Genomic DNA, 17,027 nt, shown 5'->3' with positions numbered 1-17,027 from the left:
AATGGTGCAATGAAAGTATTTTTAATAGCCTACTTTTTACTTGATGGTTAAACTCACTTTTATTTCATATGAGCATATTTTGTTAATTTAATATAGCCTATTATAGGTTCTATACTGTAAAGATCCTGTACTAGCATGTCAGTATATGGAAAGGGTGGGAGATACGTGAAGCCATGAAGAATATCATCCAATCGTTTAAGATTTGTTTTGATATTAACATCTTATTTTCAGAATTAATCAGTTGGCAAACTCCAAAACTGAGTGAGCATTGTGTGTGTGTGTGCGTCTGTGTGTGTGCTTGTGTGTGTGTGTGTGTGTGTGTGTGTGTGTGCATGTGTGGGGGTTCATTTGAAGGGGGGAGCCAGATTTTCTTGTTGAAAGCATAAAATCTCCTAGCAACAAACAGAGGCTTCCACAGGTTGTTCCCAAAGCAACAGCAATCCCCCAAACTAACCCCAAAACTCAACCCCACACCCACCAGAGAGAAAGAGAGAGAGGGGAAGGGGAAGGAATAGATTTCACAATTCCAGTTGAACAGTTAAATGCCCATGGACTCAAACAATTTGAGAAACTTTTCATACACACATTTTTTTTTGGTCTTCACATTAAACTATTAATTTACGCAATAAAGTTCACAAACTGATACTCTTAATTTAATCATGGTTTAAACACATATACACGGGCAGGCATAATTTGGAATAATTCAGTTTTTAAATGTTTTTGAAAGCTCCCCAAGGCATATATTTTGAATATATATTTAAAACATTTTAATAGCCACTACTCTATAGTTCAGTGTCACACGATCCTTCAGAAATCATTCTAATATGCTGATTTGGTGCTCAAGAAACATTTCTTATTATTATCAATGTTGAAAACAGTTGAGCTGCTTAATATTTTTGTGGAAACTATGATACACTATCATTTAAAACTTGCTGGTACCATTTTAAAAAATAAAATGAATACTTCTATTCAACAAAGATGTATTAAATTGTGACAGTAAAGACAGTGACAGTAAAGACATTTATAATGTTATAAAATATTTCTATTTCAAATTATTGCTGTTCTTTTGTACTTTCTATTTATCAAAAAAAAATCCTGATTTCCACAAAAATGTTGAGCAGCAATGTTTTCAACACTGATAACAATAAGAACCATTTTAAAATGTAATAATATTTCACAATATTACTGTTTTACTGTATCAAATAAATTCAGCTATGGTGAGCAATCTTAATTATCTTAATTATTCCAAACATTGACCACCTGTGTATAACTCTTTAATTTCTGATGAACCATGAATACAAACATTCTGCAGACATACACACACAAAAAAATAAACACAGTAAAAGAAAACTGGCTTCAAAGTTGTTGTTTTTTTTTTTGTTTGTTTGTTTTTTGGTTGATTTTATCAGTTTTAACATTTATTCTGAATCTGAGCAATGTTGAGTCAAATCTGTCTGTCATAGGACAGATCATTGTCTAAGAGACTTTTCAACTATATCTCAATTTTCACAAAATGTGTTTTGCTTTTGGCAGAATACTAAGTTTACTCTACTAAGTGATATACTGTAAATATGTAAAAGCATGATAAAGTTACAAGTAAAAGTATTTAACCAGTGAGAGTCTAAAGTTTGGCTGTATATGCGTGTTTTGTGGCTCGACGAGACAGTTGCTATGCTCCAGTTCAGAGCTACAACAGAAAGCAGGACCAACTGCATACTTAGGCAATGCCACCTAGAACATTATTATGGTTGACTTACATGCTCAAACAAAAAAAAAAAAAAAGTAAGAGAGAAGTAGTGCAGGTTTGTCTGTGCAGAAGTGAGATTGAAGGTGTGGTGCTTGTTCGTGGGAGAGTGATATAACAAACATTTGCCACAGAAGGATTGCGCAAGAAAAACGAACTGATGACTGACGAAAAAACGAATGAGCAGAATATCGTCACACATGTCTTAACTAACGTCATACAGCACTATGTTAGTGAGTCACCAGAAACATGTAAATTATTTAAACTTTGCTCTTGAGCATCAATAATCATCTCAGTTATAATTAGACGCAAGTCCTGATCTATTATCAGCTCACCTTTTTCCATATATTGACATTTATATAACTGCAAAAATCTTAAAAATAGATCAATACAAACTAAATATACCACACATGACACATTGTTTTTTCTATCCTGTAAATTTGACTTGATTTTGACTTAAATAGGAAGTGACTTTCTTCAGATATCATCATTTGAGATGCCTGATATATTGGTACAATATCAGATATTGTTGGATATTTTTTGAATTGTATTTGTTCATATTGTATATTTAACTGTGTATGCTCATTTCCTCTGCTTATAACGATAACGATATCGTTTTAAAATTGTTATAAATATAAACCATATCTATAACGGCAGATAGCGATAACGGCACAAAACAATGATGTCGTTCGAACCACTTTCAGAACAATTTTTTCCACCTGATGAATGATAAAATCATTGACAGCCAATCAGAATCCATCCTGCTGTAAGAACTTGGGCATTTAAAGTGGCAGACGACAAACCTGCAGCCTGTGCTTAGAATAAACAGAACGATATCATCTGCTGATGTGAAAGCTAATATATTGTTATTGTTATCATTCTTGATGTGAATGGGCCTTAAAATGAAGATAATTATCTTATCGACATCCCTACTTATACAATTTCTATGGCTGCCCTCGACTAAAGATTTTTCTAGTCGACTAGTAGTCATTCATTAAAGCGATTAGTCGACTAACCACGTGTTTAGATAATAAACCATATAAATCATTATAACAATGAGCCTTTAATCGCCTATAATACATAGCATATTCAGCGCTCAAGCGCACGCATAAAGCTTGCCACAGCGCACCGGCAAATGTAATGATTATGAATGTGGCATGAAAAAAACAGAAGGATCCTTAATAATCTATTGATAAACTAGTGTCTTCTGTGTTTTCGGCAGCAGAGATGAAGTCGATGATGCTGACTCATCATCTCCGCAGTAGTGGACACACCTATAAGTTTCATACGGATTACATAATCTGAGAATGTTTTAGATTTGAATGGGTTCATTTAAAAGTAGACATTTCAAGTTTTCCATAGATATATTTCTCATGTCAGTGAGCCAAGTATTTGCTGAGTTTCAGTTCATTTTTGTGATGAGCTCAAGTTCACTCGAGACGGCAGAAAGTTCTGTGTTTTCATTATTTTTACAAAAGCACAACGTTTTGTTATTATTGTGAGTTTACAGAAATAAAAACAAATCATTTACAGTTTTGAATGTTGGATTATTCTTCTCTGTATGACCAAAAATGACGGAGTATTTTAAGTTAAATGCAAGTGATCGCACCGGCGCCTACATGTCATGCAGAATGTGCGCTCTCCACACAAACACTTGGATATGCGTCAAATAATAGGTTCAAGGTTCTTGAGCGTACATAGCACACATTTATCTAGGTTAACGTTAGAGCGAGTGGACTTGTAAAGTTGCTACTTACATGTTTCAAGTGATAAATCATATTTGAGGTCGATGAATGATGAATGATAGGTGAATGTTTGAATTGAGGTTTTTTTTCTGCGACTAACCAACTAATACAGATTTTGGTAGACTAAGCCTCTTCTCATCGACTAACGATTAGTCGACCATAACTGAATTTAAAAACTGCAAAGAAGAAATACCATTAAACAATATGAAAGGTTATACTGGCAGGTGATAAAGTGTTTTTGTTTGCTAGAGAGAGTTTAATAAAGCATGGATGAACGAGTTTGCTGAAGTTTCAAGAAGCTGCTTGATAAACTGTATTTCAACTCTATTACTGAGTTCTACCCAACTTTACGTAGGAAACACATTCCTATCTTTAGGTAGGAAACACAATATCTTAAGCAGGAAACACATTATCATATCTTATCTTATTTTTTTTTTATTATTGTTTTGTCATGTGTTGTGTACCACTGCAGCTTTGAGTCCAAGACAAATTTCCTGAAAAGGATAATAAAGTATACTCTACTCTAACTCTAACTCTAACTAACCCTATCACTAATTCTCTGTGAATCCAGCCTGGCCAGACGGACAAAAATTCAAGAACCGTAGCAGGTATGATGGGTGACAGATGACCTTTCTACACCTTTCGTTTTCTATCTCTTTCTTCATCTTGCTCTCACACACATATTTTGTGTGAGCATGTAAACAATGTCATTTCATTTTTTCGGTCAGGGTACTATTTTTGGTAAGCACATTATTTGCCAACTTCTTTGTCAGCTCACAGGAAAAACTGGAAAGAAGGAGTGTTTTGACATGCTGAACTGAACTGCAAAGGGATTACAACACTCAGATTGGAGTATTGATCCACTGCAGCTGCTCTTGCATGGAGGATGAAGAGAGACAGAGAGAAAGACAAAGAGAGAGAAAGACAGACACATAGCAATGCTGATTCTGAAGAAGTGTTTTTCCACTTTACTCAAAAGACTGCATCAACTTGGAGCACTTTTGGCCATGTGGACCTAGACACTAAACTTTTAAACACTTTTTACATTCTCAATAGTTCATTAGAATTGTCTACTAACAATGTCCAACAGTGTTTATACATACATCACAGGGGAATTTTTCCTGAAATTCATAAACATTTCAACCACAGCCTCATCTGCCATAATGAAAATAACAGGTGATGGAAATTTTTTAAATTGTTTTTAAAAGAATTGTTGGATTAAAATGGCTCACTCCTTTATCTTGCTAAGTCTAATTTCATAGCTAGTATTTTACTAGCACCCAAATACACTCAATTAATTTATTCTTTTCACACATTTTGCAAAATGTCAAAATTACATAATAATCTGCACATCATGTCTCTTATTTGATTTTTATCAAGCTTTTCTTTCATATTTTTGTCTTCTTTGGTAAACATGTATAATAACTTCTGAAAAAACTTTATAGGGGTAAAATTGTTGGTCATTATGGAAATCTGACACCACATCTGAGAGGCAACCAATTGGTGTAAAAATGTTATATAAATTATAGTAATTTTTGAAATTGATGTATTTTGCTTTTTGCATGTGTGTGTGTGTAGATTTAAATATAATAATTAATAATTTTATGATTATGATTTTTTTATTTCAAGATTGAAAGTCTGGGCCTGGGACAAAGGTAAAACAATAAAAATGTATTCATGAAAAGCATTTCAGTGTTGCAAAAAAGAAATGTTAAAAGGCATGGCAAAAGTTCCAGTTACACTTTATTTTACAGTGCCGTAGTTACATTGTAATTACTCAAATAAGTACTGAGTACTATTAATTAACTACGTGTACTTACTATAGAGTTACATTTAGGGTCAGGGTTTGGATTAGGGTTAGTTACTTGTAATTATGCATAATTTACTGTTATTATTATAGTAAGTACATGTAGTAATGTGTAACTACGGCACTGTAAAATAAAGTGTTACCAAAGTTCCAGACAGTTTTAATGTGAAAAGAAAGACTTCAGAAAGAAAATGAATTGAAATCTGTACATTGTAATTATATATATATATATATATATATATATATATATATATATATATATAAACATCCCTGGCACATAAAAGTTCATGAAATTGAGGAAAATACATAAATGTTCCTGAAATCGAAGAAACACCCCTATCTAAATGAGGTTTACTTCATCTGCACTCATTCAGAATTTTTAATCGTTCATGTTTGTCCAAATTTCAGAGCACCGTGAATTACTATCTACAGTCGGATCTTTATCATCAGCCATCAGCCACTCGAGTGCGGCCCACACAGATAGAAAAACTCACCGAACACTAAGAGCACATTCTTAAGATATATGAAAGAATTGCATCAACGGGCTGCTTATCAGACACAACCAAACAACACACATCAAAGTGATCCGATAATACAGATACACAATCAAAATCTGTAAAAATTGTAAGGATGGAATACATAAGTAAATCACTATGCTTTTAACTCTTTCAAGTCCTCACACACAAACACACATGATTCTTTCAGACCCACATGGGCAGGGCAATCAAACACACGCACGGTGTGGTGTTTCCACACAGACACAGATTAGATCATTATGATGGTAGATTGAGGTCTGTCAGACAGGTAGATAAGGAGCGAACCACACGCATGCACAGACGCTTTATGACTCATGTTTCAGCGAGTTTTCATTGCTCCGGAAACACACACAGCCCCGCAGAGAAGACCTCCCACAAAGCAGACAGAGCCAAGACTACACAACCAGACCCAACAAACAAACCACACCACAGCGTCAACACACAGCGCCTAAGCAACACCGGGGGACATGCTGTCTGTCATTTCAATACCTTTAAACTACTTGTTGACTTCACTACTAATCCCCAAGATACTTTCACCCAATATGAGAAAAAAAATGATTATGTAAAAGGAAACAACAACATGTTAGAGGAGCTTTAACAATATTAGAAACATATTTATTACAGAAAAAGATGTCTGAAAATTACATCTTAAGACTGAAAATACAAACATTTCATGAGACTTTGGATGATTCACAACCTCTTTTTCCAGGAGTGCAAAAGCACATTCTGAGACATAAATCCAAGTCAGAATATATCTGAAAAAAATAAGAAACAACATATATTTACAATACTAGAGAATGCATGAAAAGTAGAAACTCAATAATACGCAATAAAAAGAGTAAAAACTACTCTTCTGCCACCTAGTGGTGCCTTTTTGCAATCTTCACAAGCTCACTTGAGTTCGTTACTACTGCCACACGGAGGCTGACTTGAGAATTAAGCATTCAAATTTTGGCTTCAAAAGCATTCAAAGTTTGGCTTTTTTGCTTGTTATTGGTTGGTCACTTTTATACAGAGATGGATCAGATGACCCAACGGATTGATTTTACAAATTTATCACATCTGTTCCCAGCATTGACAATTAACTGAATTAGTGCAGAATTTACCCAAGCAAATCAATATAGTTTGATTAGTACTGTTCACGTCAGAAAAATATTCAGCTTTTGCTGAATTAACCCAATTTAGATTTGATAACACTACTGATATGAAGATGATTTGTATAATAAAGCCATTACTAAACACATACAATTCATTTGATTACCAACAGAAAGGGGTTCAAAATCATATGTCAATAGTCCGAACAGCTGAATCCCTCTTTCCTTTGCCTCACAACTCAATAAATAGATGTGATCTCTTTGGTAACAAAAAAATCAACTTGACTTCACTATTCACTAGCAGGTTTTGACATGCATATGATACTGCTACATGACAAGAGGTTTAATGGAGATAGAAATGAGATTTCACAATGATTTTGGGGGACAACGAATTAGCACTCTTAAACACACTGTACTATAGGAGACACAGGATACATTATGCATACAAGCAGAGATAATTTTACCTCTTTTATTCAGCCTTGTCTTTCTGCACTTGCCCTTCTTTCTCACGGTTTGTCATGCATTTATTCCAGTACATCAGGATCTGTGCTAGCATCACCCCACTGCCACAACAGGCCAGTGCATGCATCTGACTTGAGAGAGAAAGGCCTGTGTCCTTCAGAAAGAGAGAGAGAGATTATAAAAATGAAAAGAGATATTATAATAATAGTGAGTAATATTAACATACTAATGTGAATACGAAGACCAGAGCTAGTTGTCACACATTTTACTACAGTGAATATTTAAATAAGTACATTTATTTTCTGTACAGGAAAATATTAGTCTTGGATTAAAAAGCTATGAAACATTTTTACTATTATTGCCCAGAAAAAAAAGACAGTTAATTAAACATTGACCTACAGCACAAGTTGTTACAGTAGAACTGGTCATTAGGTTTTCTGAGTTGCAATATTGTTACGGTGTATGGTGCAGTATAGATGAGGCGATGCACGGACTTCCACAATAACGGGTACTTTAATGAACGAAGAAGAACAAAAGCAACAAACACACATATGCAAACAATACACATACAAACTAACATCAAGAACAGACAAGGAGTGAAGGGAGTGAGTCCATTATAAAGGGAGTGCAGATGATCAAGTCCAGGTGATGAGTGATGATGGGGAGATGACGAGGAAGTGAGTGCAGTTGTGGAAACACGAAGGATTATGGGAAATGGAGTCCGGGAACAGAGGGAACTGTGACATTACCTCCCCCTCCCGGTAGGCGCAGCCTCGCGCCGTAGATGGAACAACCGGGGAGGGGGGGAGGGCGCCCTGGTGAAGGGAGAGGAGCGGACGGGAACGGAGGTCTCCAGGGTGGGTCCAGGAGTTCAGGCAGCCATGGCGGGTCAGGGGCCGTGGGCGGCCATGGAGGGTCAGGGGCCGTGGACGGCCATGGCGGGTCAGGAGCCTTAGCAGGCCATGGCGGGACTGGAGTCTTGGACGGCCATGGCGGGTCTGGAGCCTTAGCAGGCCATGGCAACGCCGAAACCCCGCCCATGAGTCCCCCCCCCCCCCCCCCAAAAAAACATTTTCTTGGGGAAATCCCTGGTGGCGGGAAGGGATTCGTGGGCTGGAACTGGCTCGTCGGCTGCTGGAACTGGCTTATCGGCTGCTGGAACTGGCTCAGGGGCCGCTGGAGCGGCCTCGTTGGCAGCTGGAGCGGCCTCGTGGGCAGCTGGAGCGGCCTCGTGGGAAGCTGGAGCGGCCTCGTGGGAAGCTGGAGCGGCCTCGTGGAAGGCTGGAACGGGCTCAAGGAGAATAAGAGCGGGTTCGTGGAAGGCTGCAGCGGGCTCGTGGAAGCCTGGAGCGGGCTCGTGGAAGGCTGGTGAGGGGTCTGGAGATGGAATCCAAGATATCCCCTCATACTCAATCGAAAGCCCCACGGGTACTGGGGTGGGCGTCTCAGGCTCGGAAGCAGGCTTCGCTGGAAGCTCTGGTGAGGCAGCGGCCATTTTCTGCGGCCGTCTGGACCTTGTTGTGGATTAAAGGTGGAGGGAATTGGCGGCTGGTGAACTGGCCAAGCCACCTGTGTTTCTGAGAGATCCGGACGAGGTAGATACGATAGCCTTTGAACCTCTTCAACTTCGAACTCAGAACCATTTAAAAAGAGAATCAGATTAATTGTCTCGACTAGGGAAAAGAGGCATTCAGGTTCACTATAGCGAATCGTATCCTCGTCCAGACCTCCCAGAAAACAGGAGTTAAGAATGGCATCCGGCCAGCTCACCTTGTAAGACAGCTCAGCGAATTCCTCCACATACTTCTCCAGCGGGCGGCTGTCCTGCCTGAAAGCCCGGAGACGGCCCTCCGCCGAGAGCTTGCGTCCATGGTTCTTTGAGGGCATGGGAACAAGGAAGATACCCATTATGTAGGTTGTGGAAATCCAACGGTTTGGTCTGTTCTTCTGTTACGGTGTATGGTGCAGTATAGATGAGGCGATGCACAGACTTCCACAATAACGGGTACTTTAATGAACGAAGGACAACAAAAGCAACAAACACACATTTGCAAACAATACACATACAAACTAACATCAAGAACAGACAAGGAGTGAAGGGAGTGAGTCCATTATAAAGGGAGTGCAGATGATCAAGTCCAGGTGCAGGTGATGAGTGATGATGGGGAGATGACGAGGAAGTGAGTGCAGGTGTGGAAACACGAAGGATTATGGAAAATGGAGTCCGGGAACAGAGGGAACTGTGACAAATATAAAATAAGTAGTGACAGATCTTTTTCTTCCACATTGTGATGTCCATATTTAAATGTACTATCAAAAAAGATTGAAAAAAAGTAGGGTGGAATACTTGGTTCTATCCATTAGTTGAATGACTGAAGAAGTCTAGAATACATGCGTTACCAGAGAGAAGTCTGTGATTTCACCGAAGATCAAGATATTTTAATAAAAAATTACAAAAGGTCAAAATGAATTTTTTAAACATATGCATGGATGAATACAAAGAATGAATACAAAAGTACATAGAAAAGATTTCCAAACTTTTCACTGACCAACATGTATGTATTTTGTAAATCTAAAAAAAAAATTGATTTTGATGGATGCAACACACTCCAAAAAAGCTGGGACAAATGCATGTTTACCACTGTGTCACATGATCACCTTTCCTTTTAATTACACTTTTTAATCGTTTGGGAATGGAGGATACTAATTCTTGTAGTTGTGCATGTGTACTTTTTGCCCAATCTCACCTGATACAAGACAGTCGCTCAACAATCTGTGGTCGTCGTTGTCTGATTCTCCTTTTAATGAGGGGTCAAACATTTTCGATAGGAGACCGAGCTGGACTGCAGGCAGGTCAGTCAAGCACATCCACTCTACAGCGTAGAGTGTCTACGAAACCACTCTGTTGTAGCACGTGCAGAACGAAGCCTGGCATTGTCTTGCTTCCCAGGAAAGATGTCATCTTGATGGCAGTTTATGTCTTTATACAATCCCAATATACGCCCCCATAGCTATAGCTTTCTCCTTGTGTAACAGAGTTGTATTTCCTGATGCAGCAGCTGACTGCATTAATTAACAGCGGTTTTCCAAAGTACTCCCGAATCCATGTGGCTATATTTAACACAGTAGCTTGATGATTTCTCAAGCAGTGCCGTCTAAGTGCTTGAAGGTCAGTTTAACAGAGGTTTCCGGCCTTACCCTACATGGACTAAGAGATCTCTGGATTCCCAGAATATTTTCACAATATTAGATGTGGTAGATGGTTAAAAACCCAAATTCTTTGCAATCATGCATTGAGAAATGTGATTTTTTTATAGTTTGACAATTCTCTCGTGAAATTTGGCACAAAGTGCTTGAGCCTGAGTCTTTGATATATGTTCCTTTCATACCCAAACATGATACCCTCAACTATTACCAATTCACCTACTTATTGTGGACTGTTTCAAAACAGTTTATCTTGGATATTCTATAATCGGTTCACTTTTATTTTTCCTCTGTCCCAACGTTTTTGGAGTGTGTTGCAGCCATCAAAATCAAAATTGATTTATATTTACAAAATACAATTAAGTTGGTCAGTGAAAACATTGGAAATCTTTTCTTTGTACTTTTGTCAGTTAAATAAAGGTTCAAGAGAATTAACAAATCACAGATTCTTGATTTTATTTGGATTTTACAAAACCTTTCTGGAAATGGGGTTGTACAATAACAAACCATTTTTTTTGCTTGTTTTAGTCAATACATATTATTAATCAACTGCACATATGTTTAGAGTTTTATTATTTAAATAAATATATTTTAATTAACTAAATATAAAATATTTACAATTTTAAAATTGTATAAAATTGTGACAGCTTGACTGACCTGAGAAATCTTTACATAGTTGGCCACTATCTTAATGTGTGTGATTTTATTGTTCACTCAACAGCCATAGCAAAAATACTATGACATTAAAATTTTAGTTTGTAGGACAGAATTCACAAAAATTATAATTTAAAAGGAGTTTCAGGTATTTGACTTTGTTTTTGAAAGCCAACATATAAAGCCACTGCTAGAGAAAACATTTTTCTCACAAGCATTTGTGTAATAGGACATTTAAATCAAAACCAGTTACTGACATATAGACCTTGAAACAATATCCATGTTTGACAACCAACCCTAGTCTCCCTTACATGAGTACAATGTCTGCCCTGAACATGTACATGTACGTGTACGTGTGCGTGTGTGTGAGTTTGCACCTGCAGGGAACTGAAGATACGCCCAAGAGAGCCGAGAAAGTCCAGGAAAAACAGAGAGTGCAGACAGCTGTCCTGTGTGCCCACATTTAAAGTTACTGCCTGCCTGGAAAAACTGAACACAAACAACATAAAATACAAAAAAAAAAAAAAAATGTTCTTGTTTGTTTTTATTAAAAAAAAAAAATGTACACATGCAGATTTTTGGGGTTGGGGGTTGAACAAAGTCCTGTCTCACCCTTCCAGCAATAACCAACAGCACATTCCAATCATGCAGTGTCCAAACCACTGACACAGGGGTCAAAGGTGAGGCCAGGAGGAACATAAAGCCACAGTATAGAGCAAGAAAATATATACCTGCATGAAGAACCCAAACAAACATTACATTATGAAGAAGGACATTCTCTCCATATGGTTTTAGCCTTCTTTTTCTAACCTTTTATGGTTTTCCCTCGGTAGTGCTGGATGAGCAATGCCAGGACAGCAATCTGGATCAATGCAAATAAACTTTCCGCCCAGGCTCTGCACACACACACACACACACACACACGTTTGTTTTTGTGAATTGTGGGGACATTCCATAGGCGTAATGGTTTTTATACTGTACAAACCATATTTTCTATCCCCCTACACTACCCCTACCCCTAAACCTACCCATCACAGAAAACTGTGCACATTTTTACTTTCTCAAAAAAACTCATTCTGTATGATTTATAAGCCTTTTGAAAAATGGGGACATGGGGTAATGTCCTCATAAGTCACCCTCTCCTTGTAATACCTATGCACACAAACACACACACACACACACACACACACACAATTTGCATGTCTAAACATGACACTTAGCACATTCCTCTCTACAGTATATGTAAACTTTTGACATTAATGCAAAAGCTGTTTTACCCAATGGGAAAGTTTTGAGTGTAGCAGAAAGCTGCATGAGTAGAGATGGCCAACAGCTCCAGAAAAACAGATGCAAGACACAGTCCATTAGAACTTCCAGACCAAAGAACTTTGCAGATCTGAGGGAGTGGAGCTGTGCAAAGAAGCAGTGTTATTTTATTATTATTTTGAATTAGTTTTCATTTTCATATTTTCTGTTTTCATTTTAGTTAAAGTTTTAATAACTTTGTAATTGTTAATAGTTTTTGTCAATATAGTTTTTATTATTGCTTTTTTTCTTCTGATTTCATTAAACTAAAATGAGAAAAGTTGCATAGGAAACTAGCTTAAATTAAAAAATAAAAGTTTTTTTTTTTTTGTATTTTATTTTATTTTTAGTTAACATTTGTTTTTCAAGTGACAGAAGAGTTTTTTATGGCTTTAGTTTTATTTAACTATAATAACCCAGGGAATAAGTTGATAAACACATACTATAAAACACAGTGTCAATAGATAGAGCTGAGAAAATATTAAGTAATTTTTTCAGCTTTGGAGGATATGAAATATACACTGATATTAAATAGACTACTACTTACCAATAACAATTCCCATCAAAATAAATATTCCCATAGTCTTACTCAGGATAATCTTCAGACAAGGCACTAGAGAACAATACACAGTACACAGTAAAGAAATATCATGACTACAGGCCAAACACACACTGGAGACTGAATATCTGTCATATGTGCACACATTAACATCATTACAAGTCATCTGTGTGATGTAGTATGATAACAGTAAAATGCTATTGTTTAGGATATGTTTTCACAAATCAGGACATATATTCACTGACAAATGAATATATGGATATATTCACTGACATTTCACAAGTTTATACGAGAAAAAAGCTCACCGTGCATAAAGTTGAAGTAAATGAAAAAGTGGTCATAACATTTTTCTGGCATGAAGAAAGTTAACAGAAAATCTTTAAACGGAGGCATCGTCTCTTGGTCAGACGTGTCCATAGTTCATGTATTCCTGTCAGTGGTCGTTTATCGTATCCCGACCCAAATCTTCACCACGGGGAATAATCAGTGAAATAAATACATTGGAAGCTTCCTTTTACAAGACTAACTAACTAGTCGTCTAAAATACGTGACTTTTTGTCGTCTTTTATAACGTCTATGCTAAATCTTTTTTTCAACTAATGGCCATTCATAACAAATGTCTTATTTTGCAATATCCACCAAAACTGCCTCTAGTTGACGGGTAAAGCAAGCCTCACCAATGATGTTAAGTTTTAGAGGGGCGTGCATGTCTCTGGGGCTAGAGACCGTATATATGTACGGCAGTTAGCTTATGTTGTCTTTAAAGCTCCCGAATGGAGAGCCTTTTCCTGGAAATGTGTTAATGCAGTTAAATTATTTAATAATCAAAGCCTGTTTAGTTCACAAAATAGTTTATGTTTTTCCGCAATTCTATGTTTTTGTCATCAGTGCCGCGCCATGTGTTCGTACAGGGGGCGCTCGAGGCTCAGACATACAGACAAATGCTGAATTCGGAACCGCATACTAGCATATGCTCTTTCTATTCCTGCCATAGAAAGATATGGTAAAAATAGTAAGAGCAGTATGCTAGTATTCCGTTCCAAATTCAGCAAAAATCTTCTGCGGCCGCATTCAAATACACCAATCGGCTAACAAGTGCTCACTTTGGGAAATTGTCACTTCATATCTGAGAGTTCTCAATCAAAAAAAAAAAACCCAAAGCACATACATTTTCTTCACCAAATACATTTCACATTATTTTTTGGTATTATTTAAATAAAACAACATAAAATTAATACAGTTGAATTTCAAGCATCTTTATTATTCGACATAAACAATAACTGAGTAGAATAATCCAATCTGAATTTATCTTTAAAAATGTATCTGAAAAACGTAAATAGAGCTTATTTCTTTTTAAATATGGGCTTCTTTGACTGTGATTCTGTATTTTTTTTCTGTCATCACTTTATTCAATATGAGGGTACTAAGTTGATGATATTATTTAAATAAAATAGCATGCATGTAAAATTCTTAGTATAATATTATATGAATGATACTTTAAAAACAAATGATATCAGATGTATTTTATATATTCTATAAAAAAAAAGGCTTCATGGCCCAGGTAAGGGGCAATTTACATCATTTTCAATTTGCCACTGTACTATAACTACAGCTATATTACAAAATTTTCCATTTATTCCCCTAAAAATAATACACAGAATGAGCCATTAATCATGCCTATCATGCAAAACGTACATTTCTCATGGGAGATGTTTGTTTGGCTCGTGTTGCCTTCCTATTAACTTTTTATGATGCTGTAAATAGATTTATTAATAGAACATTAATTTCTATTTAATTATGCATTTCATTATTTATTTATGTATTTTTGTTTTGTTTTAAAACCTCTTTCAATGCTTTGCTTATTTTCACAAATTTCAGTTGATGATTTTTGGTGCATCCATATTAAGTACTGGAGCATAAACAAAGGAATTGTTTTTCTTTTCTGAACTGACAACAATACAAGCTAAGTATGAGGGTAAACTAAGGATATTGATGATCGTTATCCTGTCATGCTAATCCGATTCAGCAAATTTGTGTGAATTGTGTTTGCAACAATGGAAGAATTTCATTTGACATAAGATAAGAGATAAGAGATGAGATAAGATGCCAAGAGGTCTTTATAATCTTACTACAAGGATTTGTGTAGTCATAGCCACACTCTGCTGTTTTGATGATCCACTGATTGCTCATAGTTTAAAGTCCCCGTGAACCGGAAGTTGCAAACAACTTTTCTCCAGTGTATGACGCATTTCCAAGTGAAACGGAATACTGAATAGAGGGTAGGGTTTTACCTTAGCGCTCCTCCTCTCCATCTCTCGCTCATAGCAGACTAACGGTTGGAGGGGAGTGGTTTAAGCGTTTTCAACCCAAGCTGTCAAACTGACGTCATCAGAGAAGGAACGCCATAGAGTAGGCTACCTCAGGGATGACGTGTTTTTGTAGGCCAACACAGAAGTTAGCAGCGCACGGGTTCCCTCGATCGAAAGCTAATGCATTTTTCCCATAGACTTTTGGAAAATCGCAAAAAATAAGCTCTGTGTTTAACAAAGGGTTATGACACTTACACGTTTTGTCTATCAAGATAATCTTTACAAGTTAACACAACATTTATACATTTTGAAGCCTAAATAAAGTCGTCAGATATAAAAAGCTAACAATAGGCTATAAACGGACTACAGCACACCATGGTCGCGGATCAACGTCACCACCACCAAGCTTCCTCAAACATTATTAAGAAAACAACTTTATTTAAAAACATGCTCGCTGATTATGATCTGCGCTGTGTATGAATACTTATCCACTTTTTCCATGAGAAATGCTGTCCAAATGTCCTGTTTGTCATGATGACGTCTAAAGTCCCCGCCAATTTGTTAGCAACCGCTGTTTTTAAGACACAATAAAGGTTTAAAAAAATCACAAGCGGGTTATAACTGGTGTGTTTTATGTCATAGATCAAAACATGAAAATATTTAGAGGCTTTGTTAACCACAGACCTTATTTCAGAAGATTTAGCAAAAACCCATTCAAAAAACCCATTGACTTCGGGGCGATGGAACCGGAAGTCCTAAAATGCTAACTCGCTTCCGGGTTTTGCCTACAAAAGCACGTCATCCCTGAGGTACTCTATTCCAGACCGAAAGTAACTTTTCAGATTTTGATTAAAGATTACCACGACAAACAATTTTTTTTTGTGTATTAACTTGCACAGATTAATTGTTCAACACAAGACTAGGAATATGCACTAACAAAGTAAATAGGGTCAATTTTATGATTCAGCCTCAATTATCGCCCCTCAAGAACAGTTGCAGTGCTTTACAACTATAGGACAGGAAGAGCTAAATAAATTTATCACTGCGTCAAAACCAACATGTTTATTAAATCCAATACCCACTAAACTACTGAAAGAATTGTTACCTGTAGCAGAAGAGCCTCTTCTCAATATTATTAACTCGTCTTTATCTCTAGGTCATGTCCCAAGACCGTTCAAGCTAGCAGTTATTAAGCCCCTCATTAAGAAACCACAATTAGATCCAAATGTATTAGCAAATTACAGACCCATTTCAAATCTTCCATTTATGTCTAAAATACTAGAAAAAGTTGTGTCGGCCCAACTGTGCTCCTTCTTGCAAAAAAACGCTATCTATGAAAATTTCTTGTCAGGATTCAGGTCTCATTATAGCACAGAAACTACGCTTGTTAAAATTACAAATGACTTATTTCTAGCTTCTGACCAAGGCTGTATCTCAAGTGTTACTTGATCTTAGTGCTGCGTTTGACACTATAGATCATAAAATACTCCTAAATCGACTACAAATTTACACTGGTATTCAGGGACAGGCATTACGGTGGTTTAGGTCATACCTGTCGGACCGTCACAATTTTGTCTATTTAAACGGGGAAAAATCTAAGATAACGAT

General features: G+C 36.8%; 1 protein-coding gene and 1 long non-coding RNA gene across 2 annotated transcripts in view; one reads left to right on the top strand and one right to left on the bottom strand.

The window, feature by feature from the left end:
* LOC127512462 (uncharacterized) overlaps positions 1–17,027 on the top strand; it is a 121,481-nt gene that overhangs the window by 80,664 nt on the left and 23,790 nt on the right. The window lies entirely within an intron of this gene.
* On the bottom strand, positions 6,426–13,814 carry mpdu1a (mannose-P-dolichol utilization defect 1a). The gene is given in 9 exon segments (XM_051893366.1): positions 6,426–6,587; positions 7,391–7,542; positions 11,624–11,671; positions 11,673–11,735; positions 11,859–11,977; positions 12,057–12,142; positions 12,524–12,656; positions 13,099–13,164; positions 13,416–13,814. Coding segments are annotated over 8 exon segments (774 nt in total). The 5' UTR covers positions 13,528–13,814; the 3' UTR covers positions 6,426–6,587; positions 7,391–7,395.

Source organism: Ctenopharyngodon idella, chromosome 5 (assembly GCF_019924925.1).
Source record: "Ctenopharyngodon idella isolate HZGC_01 chromosome 5, HZGC01, whole genome shotgun sequence".
Taxonomy (NCBI): domain Eukaryota; kingdom Metazoa; phylum Chordata; class Actinopteri; order Cypriniformes; family Xenocyprididae; genus Ctenopharyngodon; species Ctenopharyngodon idella.
This window is presented reverse-complemented; position numbering and strand designations above follow the sequence as displayed.